Consider the following 11,698-nt stretch of genomic DNA (forward strand, 5'->3'; position numbering starts at 1 on the left):
CATCCACCATGCAGCCGTGACCTTGCACCATCGGATTAACATTTGTATCGGTCAATGCAGAACTCCCTAAAGTTGGCTTCAAGAGAGGCCTGTGAAAATTGCTTGTCGCAGTTTTTCGCCGAGAAACCAGAAAAGTTTTACGCTGATGGAATAATGTCTCTAGCGGCAAAATGGCAAAAAATAATTGACCAACATGGTACATATTTGGTTCATTAAAGTTCATTATAAATATAAAAAAGACTTTTTCGATTACCCAATATTTTTATGAATATATTTATATGTATATTTATACACATTAAAATTTATAATATGATAACACATAGAAAACGGTAAACAATTGATATATAATAACTCCTGGCCTTCTTTGATCCACTTATTTTCCTCACATACTCGTATTAAGCCCTTTATTTCATGAGAGAGGCATACACCTTTACAATAGCCAACTTTTTACCATATAAATAAAAGGTCAATTGATAAACATAATCTCCGAGAGGGGACGGAAGCACGTTTGTAACTAAATTGTTGATGTGGGAAACTGGGAGCTTATCCACCACTTCATCCTGCTAAATATCGGAATGTTAATTGTTTAATGCTATCATAGGATAAAAGCATAGTTACCTGTCCATAGGGGCAGGTTCTATTGATGGTGGAGTACTTCTCGAAAAACTGATGTGCGAAGCGAATGACGGGGTTGTTGCGCGTTCTCAGATATTTACAGGCATCAATGGTTATGTTATATAGAAAGGGTTTGTAGCCGTTTTCCTTTCGCAGCATCGCAAAATTCACCTAAATTAATTTTACTGTAACGACATGACATCGAGTGGTCGTAACTGTCTCTAACTCACCTTTATGTCGTTAGTGGGTTGCTTTCTTGGGAGTCTAGCACTTATCGTTAAATATTTGTAGGTGCGATTAACGGACTTTAATAAGCAGATATCGAAGTACATGGTAGAATTATCGAAGGAAATGCATTTAACATTCGTGAAATCAATCTTCGAATGTACGAGAATCTAGGAAAGTAGTTTAGAATTTATTCTAAAAATATATACTACAAGAAACATTTAAAATACTCACAACCAAAGTAATGCCGAGTAAAACCACCGTTAGTACCGATTTGTTCAACATTTTCGAAAACTCTGACAACTCTCTTAACAACTCTTTATGATATTCTATTTTAGTTTAATTTAATTGTTATCGCAAATCAGTTGTTAAAATAATCATGAAAAATTATTGGCTCCACTGCGGGTCATTTTGTGGAAATGTAAATTAAATGAGCAAAGTTTCTAAAAATATCCACGGATTTTCTCATAGGTTTTAAGAATGCACTTTACGCTACTATTCAGTGGTGGTTCGATTTCAAGCACGTTTGAGGCATTTCTGTAATGAAGTTTCTTTCCATAAAAGTATCAAAGACGGCTAAGTACTTCCAGCTTCATAGTTCGGATAAAATAGGGTACAAAATGGATGCAACGAGGAAACAGTTTTTTGTAATATTGAACTAATAAATCCGAAACATCATTAGTAGCTGTAGATATTGTTCTTTTCGAAGCCAGGCTGCTGGAGTACTGCCTCCTTTGTTAGTAATAACTTCATACATATATCCCATCCTTTATAGAATGATACAGGGAATCTATGTAAGTCAAGGAAATTTCGCTCTAGACACGTTTAATAGTTCAATTAATATTTCCTTGTATTGCTTTCCTCCTTCGTATACCTTCCGTGTTAGCCAGCCGCAAATATTTTCAAGTATGTTAAGATCTGGATCATATGGTGGCTAGATCATGACATAAACGTTTTGACTCGAAATAAATGACTTTATTACATGAACGTTATGCATAGAAGCATTGTTTTGTTAAAAAATCCAAGGAATTGGTTCAAAGAGATCACTTAATTTTGGAAATATGGTCTCCAACATTGTTTTGAAGCGATCACCGTTCATCTTCTGATTGATAAAAATCAAGTTAATTGTTCTATCAAACGTGATGGCACTCCACATCATGACTCCAACTTCTCTGCTGTGGTGGGGACTTATATAGAGGTCAACGTTGGTGAGAGTTCTTTTACATTGCGCTTTCATAAGATAGGTGGCATCAGCTGATATGGTCTGCTGTATACGGTATGAATATATTCGCAGATTTCATCGACTTAATCGAAGGCTATTGGATGTCAGAAATTGTGATAGAAAAATTGAAATGTGCCCTGGTATAAACTGTTTCTTTTGGAGAGTAATATAGATAGAGCTCATTTCATAAATTAAGTATGCTCCACCAAGCACCGTTTGGACAATTATTTTAATTATCACACGCATTTCTAATGAAGACCACACTTTTGTAATTCTTTTTCGTGTCTCTGGCTCGTTTCTGGAAAGCGCTTAACGATCTAATAAATACATAACGGCACATTAAACATCTACTTTTAATTTGTGGACACAATCATTAATTATAAAGTGAGCTTTCAATACATTACACCAACAAATCATTGAAAGCAATTATAAATCAATAAGCCATACTGACTCACTAACAGCTGAGCGAGGTCTCCTGCTCCGAATACATACATACATAGGTGTGCGTTTAACCTAATAATTATTATGCCTATAAATGACAATAAGGCATATTCATATATATGTATGTATATGTGAGTATGTGTCAGTTTAATAACTTAATTTTCACCTGCGTTGTTGACGTTGTCATAATAGCAGCTGATATTTAGATAACCTAACGCTTTTCAAATGCTCCACTTATGCCAGCACTCCCATAGTAATTAAAAAGCGTTTATGCGTGCCCACGAAAATGACTTTATTTAAACTTACAGTTGCGTCATTTTTGAATTTTTAATGGCGTCTTTGAGAAACTTTGAGAAAGTGACACACTTTCAAAGGCGCCCGAAAACATTTTCGATGGCCGAGCAAGCCAAACTTTCGGACTTCTGAGCGCTGTTGTGGGAGCGCACAGAATGCGTCGAAACATTAATCGCCCGCCGCCGTGAGTAATTAATTATTCCAGTGATTTCTACCACAATATGTATGCTTGTACAGGGCATGTAACGTGGAACATACTTAGGACAATACAGAAAATTACATATAATTATAAAATGCCATGCCTTTAAACTGCAGAGTTGCTCCACGTGTTCGAAGATGCATTAATGGCAGACTAATTTAAATAGCGTGCTATTAATTGGAACGCCAATAATAATTAACCGCTGAGAGCATAACCAAGTAGCTGACTTCTGGAAACGTGTAACAGTTAATATCATAACAGGATTATATTTGTACTTGTATTTGTATATATGTACACATTAAAATATATAATTTGGTCATTACACATAAGTAAAACAGAAGATATTTGAAATAATTGTTGTCCTTCGCCGGTACAAGTATTTTCCTCACATATTAGGCTCCTTCTTACTTTAATGAGCCATATACCGTTACTATAAGCAACTTTGAATTATATAAATAGAAAGTAATTTGGTAAGCATAATCTCCGTGGGGATATGGAAGCACGTTTGTCATTAAATTGTTGACGTGAAAAACTGGGAGCTTATCCAGCAGTTCATCCTGCTAAATATCAGATGTTAACTATTACAGCCTGTATTATAATATAAAAGCATAGTTACCTGTCCATAGGGGCAGGTTCTATTGATGGTGGAGTACTTCTCGAAAAACTGATGTGCGAAGCGAATTACGGGGTTGTTGCGCGTTCTCATATATTTACAGGCATCAATGGTTATGTTATATAGAAAGGGTTTGTAGCCGTTTTCCTTTCGCAGCATGGCAAAATTCACCTAAATTAATTTTACTGTAACGACATGACACCGAGTAATTGTCTCTAACTCACCTTTATGTCGTTAGTGGGTTGCTTTCTAGGGAGTCTAGCACTTATCGTTAAATATTTGTAGGTGCGATTAACGGACTTTAATAAACAGATATCGAAGTACAAGGTAGAATTATCGAAGGAAATGCATTTAATATTCGTGAAATCCATCTTTGAATGTACGGCAATCTAGAAAAATAGTTTAGAATCCACTCCTCAAATACAAAAATAAGATAAAATTTGAAATACTCACAACAAAAATAATGCCGAGTAATACCACCGTTTGTACCGATTTGTTCGACATTTTCGAAAACTCTGACAACATCGAGCTTCCTAGCTTAATACTACTACTTTATGATTATTGAAAGCCAATTAATATCCCATATCGGTTGTTTAATTAATTGCGGAAAATTTTTAACTGCAATGGGGTCATTAGCAGGAAAAAAAATTAAATGTACAAAGTTTTTAACAATAACCGTAAGCTCAGGAACGGTTCCAGATTTCACAACGGGTTTTAAGAATCTACTATCAACTACTATTCAATGATGGCTCGAAACCACGAAAATTTGAAGCCGGATTAGATGGATAAGTAGGTAGGGAGACGACTATTTGCCAGTTGTTGTGATATCGAACTTAACGTCAGCCGAATGCGCTCGACTTGCCTATGGACTCTGAATAAACATTTTCAAAACTGACATGCAAAAGCTCCTTTATGGTAGGAAATTCTTTAATTGCATCTTGCCTACATTGGTTTTGACTCGGTTCTTCAATTCTAGTCTCTGAATAAAGATTTTCTTCGGTTTCATTTTCTTCGCCGAAGCAGTCATGGTTTTCAAAAGAAAGGAGCGATTCTAAAAGGTGATGGTTTTCGCCTGTAAATAATCGGTTACCGATTTTTCGTTATGAACTAATCATGTGTGATGTTTTAAATATACCAATCCTTTTGAATAAATTTGAATAGTGAGGGGTGACTCACCACCAAAATCCATATCCCCTCCATCTACTGAAAGTACGTTTTCTCGAATCAGACACTTTCACTTGTAATGTGCTTTGAAAGCTTAGATTATGCATTGAGCAAAAGGCTACAATAAACTAGTAGTGAAACTAAGCTTATGACATGCAGCGTTATTAATTAGAAATACATTTTTTTTTTATATCATTGAAGTTTGTCGTTTAATTCTTTTATAACTGCAGTCCAAAAAATGGAAGTCATGCCAGCATTTTTATTGAATTTTTAAAAAATAAGAACGGCGAAATAACGAACTATAAAAACAGCGAGGCTTTTTATACTTGCTATTATGGCAATACGTTATCGTTTCCATTGCAGCAAAATTACTCGTGTTTTCGGGGTTTCATTCCCTTCTTAAAATTGTTGGACAATGCGTATGTTCAGACGGCAAAGCTTTATAAAAAAGACTAGTCTCATCGGTCTTGTAAATACTATCCGCAGAGTATCTACATATACAACAATAATGATGGAAGTATGTTGTCTTTGAAAGAAAGAGCGCCTGTATGATTTGCCGATACTGTTTCTCCATGTATTCGTTTAAAACTAATATTTACATTCTTCTCCCTTTTAGTTGGGATAAGGTTCGTTAATATTACAAGAACTACTACCGGGTTAGTATGACAAGAGTTTTTAGGGGCCGGGTACGTGGCAATGTCTTTATATTCCTATGTCACGTTGCGAAAATTAGCGAAATCGAACAATGACCACGCCTATGTTCCATATATCAGTTTTAAATTCTACTTGATTTTTTTACTTTCCTGTACACATATGAAGAAGCAAATTATATAGTATAACGGGATAAGACTTTTTACTTATAGTGCCGATAGTGTATGCAACCCTGTGACCAAAATATGTTCAAATCCAACAAAAACTGTTCAAGCCCCTAGGTCCCAAATATTTAATCCCCAGTACCTATAATTGACGTTTGATCAAAAATATCGGTGAATGTGTGAGATATATAATTGAAATTCGGGGACAGTACTTCTCTGACAATGGTATGTCTGTATGTTAAAAATGGCATGAATAAGGTCAATATTTCTCTTAGCCCCCATATACCTAATAGAAAGATAATCGAACTTCCAGGTGACTTTATGCTGGATATATCGGCCAAAATGTGAGCTAGTGTGTCTTCTTCATAACAGTGTATCTTTGTGCCTAAAATAGATAAATTTGAGCGAAAACTTTACTTATCCTCCATATAATTAATATCAGGATTTTCGGACATCTGGAAGACTTTACTCTATATTAATAGTTAGTAAGTGACAAGTTAATAGAATGTGTTATTGGGAAAAATAGATAAATCTGTTCGATACCACCCTAACTTCCATATACTACATATAATTGTTTTCGTTTTGGTAACAAACCTTATGTGTCTGTCAGTATATGAGTTATGTATAGTATTTGTATATATAAAATTGGTTGGCTTTCGATCCTCAGGTTGACGTTTTACACCATAAACTATTTTCCTGTCTTTGATTCTTGTAAGTTGAAAGAGTATAAAATGTTCGGTTGCACCCGAACTTAGCCCTTCTTTACTTGTCTTATATGCATTTGCTTTAATAAACAACTTATAATACGATGCGCTTGGGTCACGGAAAACTTTCTTATATACAACTTTTTTATACACCATAAGTACTGTACTTACCTTCATTATAGATCTTAATCCTTCCTCAATCATTCCAGTGTCATGTACTATATGTTATGAAGTCTTATTTACAGTGAAAGTGTGTAACGTGGCACTTTGGGAACTAATGTACGAACTTTCATTGTAAGTATTACATTTTTACACAAACACATGTATCCATGTATATATTTTAAAATTCTTTATAAATTCGAACGTCTGGTATAAAAAAAACTTTGGAAATGTTAACACTACCGAAAATATACATTTTTAGATCGCCTTGAGCATCGACACGTATTTCAAAAAGATAAAGGAAGTTAAATAAATAACCAATAGATCTCGAAAGGATATACTGACTGTCCAGTCATCAGCTATGTTAATTGTATTTAATCTAAGCTAATCACATTTGGTCCGAAGTTCAGCGATTACACGGACGGACGAGTTCGCTTGCCATACCGATTTGCATTCCTACGACTTTTAAGTGACATTAAGAACCGGATTGGTTAATTCAAAATGCTTTCATATTTCATTTTTGATTTTAGATGACCAAACTGATAATGCAGTGTAATGTTTCATTACTTTAAATTTAATTGCTGGTCCTTTTCAAAACTTTTGTGGAGCGTAGTTATTCGTGCTTGTTTTTCACCGATAATTATAATTAGGAATCAGCATTATTCGATATTATTTACGGCCCCTCTTGCCTTTTAACAAATGCGAAACTATTAAGTATTATTGGTATTATTATTATTATTATTTTTCAAAAATGTAATCATTTACCAAATTAAAATTTAGCCGCGAAATTAAAATGAAGCCTTTAAATATTGGAAAAAGCAGCAACAATATAGTTTAGTTTATACAAGCTTTCAAGCTTTTTAAAACGCTTTATTCTACATTTCATTACTAAGCAATCATACTCGCAATTAGTAGCAGACGGGTCGTGTTGTGGTGTGTCGGTACGCGGCGTATTTGCGTGGAAAGCTAACATGAACACACTCATATTTTTAGTGATAGCCTTTGGCGCACTTACCGTAAGTATTTCCCAAGACATTTCAGAACCTTGTATGTTTACATTAATATTTCCGCTAAGCAGATAACGGTAAAGACGAGTTTGGAATTTCGTAATGCCATTTGCATTAGCACCGATCGGTCGTACGTGTATTTTGATACTTGCATTCTAAAAGCGGTTAATCGCTCGTACAAGTACTTCACGATGCGTGCGAAATTTCCCCAAAAGAAAGCAGTTAATAATATTTCGGTATGTATTAGTTAAAATTTCGAAGATAACCTTTACAGTTAACGTATCTATTTCAACGTGCAGATGTCGTTTGCCTTGCTGCGTAAAGCAAATGGATACAAACCGTTTCTGTACAACTTCACCATAGACGCCTGCAAATATATGAAGAAGCGTGCCAATCCGGTTGTACGGTACTTTCACAGCTGGTTCGAGAAGTACTCCACCATAAATAGGACTTGCCCATATGGTCCAGTAGGTCAACACTTATCACAACATAGGAAGTGACGTTTAAATATTAGTATTGTCAATATAATTTCAGCAAGACGAGGTGGTTGAAAAACTGCCCATCAGTTTTGTCAACCATGTGGCAACCCAGGTGTTGCCATTACCAACAGGGGAGTATGCCTTTCACACCGATTGGTATTTCTATGGCATTAAAGTGGCTATCGTGAAGGTCTTTTTTCAAATTTACTAGAGAGCGCTAACGTAAATAGTTTGGAATAATGATCAATCTCACATAATCTCAAAGAACTTACAAATATATACATATGTACTAAATGTGACACAGAGCTTGCATTTGTCCTAAAAATATATTCATTATTTTGTGATCCTCAATAAAGCCTGTGGTTTTTTTCCTTAAAAAAGAAACTCAAACAAAAAACTTTGTTCTGTTTTTTTTTTTTTGAAGCGAATTGCGGAAAGTTGTTTTTTTTAATTTGTATAGTTATTTTTAAAGGTATTAGTTTTAATTGACCAGCCAATTCGCGTGAAGCGAAGAGATCCTAAAGTATAACTACTCCTCATAGACATAGTAACTGAACTCGATCTGGTATCGCATATGCGCAGCTCATTGACCACCAGACTAACCCAACCGATCCTAATTGGCAAGCACCCATAAGAACCCAAGGGATTGTACTTAAGGTTCAATTTTGAATATGTTTATACAAATAAATTTCATTGGAAAAAATAACGAATTTAAGGCTGTTTTCTCAATGTCTGGTTACCAGCCTGTTCAGTTAATAAAGTTGTCCGCTTAATAGATTGTGATGTTAATAAACATCAACTAATTGTGGGACCGCTCAATGTGCATTGTTAATGGGGGTGACCGCTTAAGAGAGCTTCCATTTAATAGAGCTTTCACTGTATTTTTTACTTAAGATTTCTTTTTTACTATCCTAACTTCTAAGTTGGTTCGAACTGGACACGGTGTGCCAAATTTTACTAAAATCGTTCAGGGGCTTAGGAGTCCATCGCGGACAAACAACTTGACACGCTTTTTTTATATTTAAATATGTATGTGTGTATTGGAATAAATATGTATATAATTTAATGCTCAATTACATTGCTTTTACACCGGACGTTTTGATGGAAACTTGCAAATATAGAAAGATAATAGATGTTATCATAAACATTACTTAATTGCAGATTTAATAACATATTTATAGTTCGATTTGGATATGGATTGCTTTCGTGTATAGTAGCCTTCACCATCAGAAACATTAGTGGGATCGAAGTTTCAGTGTTACTGAAAGCACAAATATATTTTGTGATTTCGAAAAGCTAAATTTAAGATTTTGAAAAAAATATTTCTCTTCCACTTTGCATTATAACCGCGATTCCATTTGGGACGAGAAACCAAAACTTGGCAAGTTGTCTCAATCTTTGGCGAGGCCACGCCAGTAGTATACCTCAAGAGTAGGCTGGTCGCTATGTATGTACTTGATTCTTCCACCGTTACGTCCATCCATGGATCTCGGTTTGATGAGGTATTCCGCTTTAGCATCATCTCATGATGGCTTAACCAGCGCATTCGATGGATTTGTGCGCTTTTTATAGAGCCGTAGCCACCGATTCCAAAGCACCTGATTGGTAATGTTCCTTTCATTGGAGTTTAAAAATGTTACTAGATAAAAACCAAGTCAAGATTAGAGTTCAAAAATGGAGCTTACATTGCTACTAAACAATCCTCCATCGATTCCCTACAGTTCATTTTGAAAGCGGTTAATCAACTCGATAAATATAGGGTAGTCGAAAAAGTCTTTCCATATTTCTAATCAAACTTCAACTTATTTTTGCCATTTTTCCGCGGAAGACATTATTCCAACAGTGTAAATCGAAATTTTGAAATTTTCAGAACGGAAGCGGGCGAACCATTGCTGTGCTACACGTACTGCATAGCACTGTCTCCGTAAACGTCACAAATTTTATTGGTGGCACTCTTCCCTTTTAATACAAAAATTCCAAAATATAGCGAATTTCTTCATTATTTTCACTCATTTTTGAAATGCTGTAATTTTTTTCAACTTGACCGAATTAATTAATTTTTTTTGGTTAAATGAATCTTAAAATCTCACCTTTCCAACACTATATGTATGATGCAATGTGTTGTATGGCGATATACGGCTTTAATGACATCTATTGACAAAATACGAAAGGACTTTTTTGACTACCAATATTTATGCAACTTCCTTGAATACAATAGTTTTCTATGGAATTAAAATGTTGTCTTATAAGCGTGTTTCTTATGTCCATTTGCTTGGTGCAAGGAAAAACTCTCTTATATTCAATTCTTTCTTATACACAATGAGTAGTGTACTTACCTTAATTGTAAACAAAAATTCTCATTGTTCATTTGCTAAAGTCGACAAAATCCTTCAACCATTCTGTGCCATATAAGTTATGAAATCTTATTGACAGTGAAAATGTTGATCATCTGGCACTTTGGGAACTATTCTGTGGACTTTGATTTTAAGTTTTACATTTTTACATACACACATGCATCTAAGTATATATTATAAAATTCTTTATAAAATCGAACATCTGGATATATGCAATCTAAGAAATAAACACCGAAACTAACCAAAATACACATTTTCAGATTGTCTTATACATCGACACGTATTTTAAAATGTCAAACGAAGTTAAACAAATGTCTAACAGATCTCGTAAAGCTCTATCGATGGTCCTGTCTGCAGCTATGTTAATTACATTTAGACTGTGTTAATCACATTTGGACCGAAGTTAAGCGATTAGCAACGGATGAATTCGTTTCACATACCAATTTGCATTCCTACGACTTTTAAGTGACATTAAGAACCGGATCGGTTGATTCGAAATGCTTTCATATTTTATATTAGATTTTAGATGGCCAAACTGATAATTCATTTCATTTCATTACTTTTATTTTAATAGCTTTTTCAAAACTTCTTTTCGAGCCACTTTTACACCGATATTTATAGTTATGAATCAGCGTTATTCGATATAATTTACTCCAGCTGAACGGCCCCTCTTGGCTCTTCACCAAATTGGAAACTATGACTATTAAAACATGTCGATGTCATTATTTGTTTCAACAAAATCTAATCATTTACCAATTAAAAAAAATTAAAGTCAAATTGCCAGCCGCGTAATTAAAAAAAATGCATAAATATTGACAAAATTTCCGCATGGAATTAGTTCAGTTTATGTTATATTAGAAAATCATTTCATCAACAAAGTCGCATCGTGCCGTTCGGTACGCGGCAGCTAGGAAAGTGAAAAGAGAACATGAACACACTCATATTTTTTGTGATAGTCCTTAGCGCACTTACCGTAAATATTTTCCGGCACATTTCTGAAGCTTAATCGTTTACGTTAATATTTACATTAAACAGATAACGGTAAAGACGAGTTTGGATTTTCGTAATGCGATTTGCATTAACACCGATCGGTCGTACCTTTACTTCGATACTTGCATTCTGAAAGCGGTCAATCGCTCCTACAAATACTTCACGATGCGTGCGAAATTTCCCCAAAAGAAACCAGTTCATAATATTTCGGTTTGTATTAGTTAAAATTTCGAAGATAACTGTTACAGTTAACGTATCTATTTCAACGTCCAGATGTCGTTTGCCTTGCTGCGTAAAGCAAATGGATACAAACCGTTTCTGTACAACTTCACCATAGACGCCTGCAAATATATGAAGAAGCGTGCCAATCCGGTTGTACGGTACTTTCACAGCTGGTTCGAGAAGTACTCCACCATA

General features: G+C 34.8%; 3 protein-coding genes across 3 annotated transcripts; 1 reads left to right on the plus strand and 2 right to left on the minus strand.

Annotated features, from left to right (window-relative positions):
- Positions 1 to 404: 404 nt before the first annotated feature.
- On the minus strand, positions 405 to 1,125 carry LOC125778127 (uncharacterized). Its single transcript, XM_049454587.1, has 4 exons — positions 1,075 to 1,125; positions 846 to 1,010; positions 619 to 786; positions 405 to 563 (listed from the first exon to the last, which is right to left on the minus strand). Exons 1-4 carry the CDS (start codon positions 1,123 to 1,125, stop codon positions 405 to 407), a joined length of 543 nt encoding a protein of 180 aa, XP_049310544.1.
- A 2,066-nt stretch (positions 1,126 to 3,191) lies between these two features.
- Positions 3,192 to 3,992, minus strand: LOC105229377 (uncharacterized). Its single transcript, XM_049454598.1, has 4 exons — positions 3,834 to 3,992; positions 3,613 to 3,780; positions 3,405 to 3,556; positions 3,192 to 3,225 (listed from the first exon to the last, which is right to left on the minus strand). Exons 1-4 carry the CDS (start codon positions 3,978 to 3,980, stop codon positions 3,192 to 3,194), a joined length of 501 nt encoding a protein of 166 aa, XP_049310555.1. The 5' UTR covers positions 3,981 to 3,992.
- A 3,380-nt stretch (positions 3,993 to 7,372) lies between these two features.
- On the plus strand, positions 7,373 to 8,238 carry LOC115066390 (uncharacterized). The gene is made up of 4 exons (XM_029551537.2): positions 7,373 to 7,467; positions 7,530 to 7,694; positions 7,758 to 7,925; positions 7,993 to 8,238. The coding sequence occupies exons 1-4, from the start codon at positions 7,423 to 7,425 to the stop codon at positions 8,146 to 8,148; spliced, it is 534 nt and encodes a 177-aa protein (XP_029407397.2). The 5' UTR covers positions 7,373 to 7,422; the 3' UTR covers positions 8,149 to 8,238.
- Positions 8,239 to 11,698: the final 3,460 nt, after the last annotated feature.

This window comes from Bactrocera dorsalis, chromosome 1 (assembly GCF_023373825.1).
Source record: "Bactrocera dorsalis isolate Fly_Bdor chromosome 1, ASM2337382v1, whole genome shotgun sequence".
Classification (NCBI taxonomy): domain Eukaryota; kingdom Metazoa; phylum Arthropoda; class Insecta; order Diptera; family Tephritidae; genus Bactrocera; species Bactrocera dorsalis.

Coding starts and splice junctions, on each gene's coding strand:
- LOC125778127 (XM_049454587.1), bottom strand. CDS start 1,125: ATGTTGAACAAATCGGTACTAACGGTGGTTTTACTCGGCATTACTTTG. Junction 1,011..1,074: donor TACTCGGCATTACTTTGGTT/GTGAGTATTTTA, acceptor CTACTTTCCTAG/ATTCTCGTACATTCGAAGAT. Junction 564..618: donor GAACCTGCCCCTATGGACAG/GTAACTATGCTT, acceptor TCCGATATTTAG/CAGGATGAAGTGGTGGATAA.
- LOC115066390 (XM_029551537.2), top strand. CDS start 7,423: ATGAACACACTCATATTTTTAGTGATAGCCTTTGGCGCACTTACC. Junction 7,468..7,529: donor TAGCCTTTGGCGCACTTACC/GTAAGTATTTCC, acceptor TCCGCTAAGCAG/ATAACGGTAAAGACGAGTTT. Junction 7,695..7,757: donor AAGCAGTTAATAATATTTCG/GTATGTATTAGT, acceptor TTCAACGTGCAG/ATGTCGTTTGCCTTGCTGCG.
- LOC105229377 (XM_049454598.1), bottom strand. CDS start 3,980: ATGGATTTCACGAATATTAAATGCATTTCCTTCGATAATTCTACCTTG. Junction 3,781..3,833: donor AACCCACTAACGACATAAAG/GTGAGTTAGAGA, acceptor AAATTAATTTAG/GTGAATTTTGCCATGCTGCG. Junction 3,226..3,404: donor ACGGTATATGGCTCATTAAA/GTAAGAAGGAGC, acceptor ACACGTTTCCAG/AAGTCAGCTACTTGGTTATG.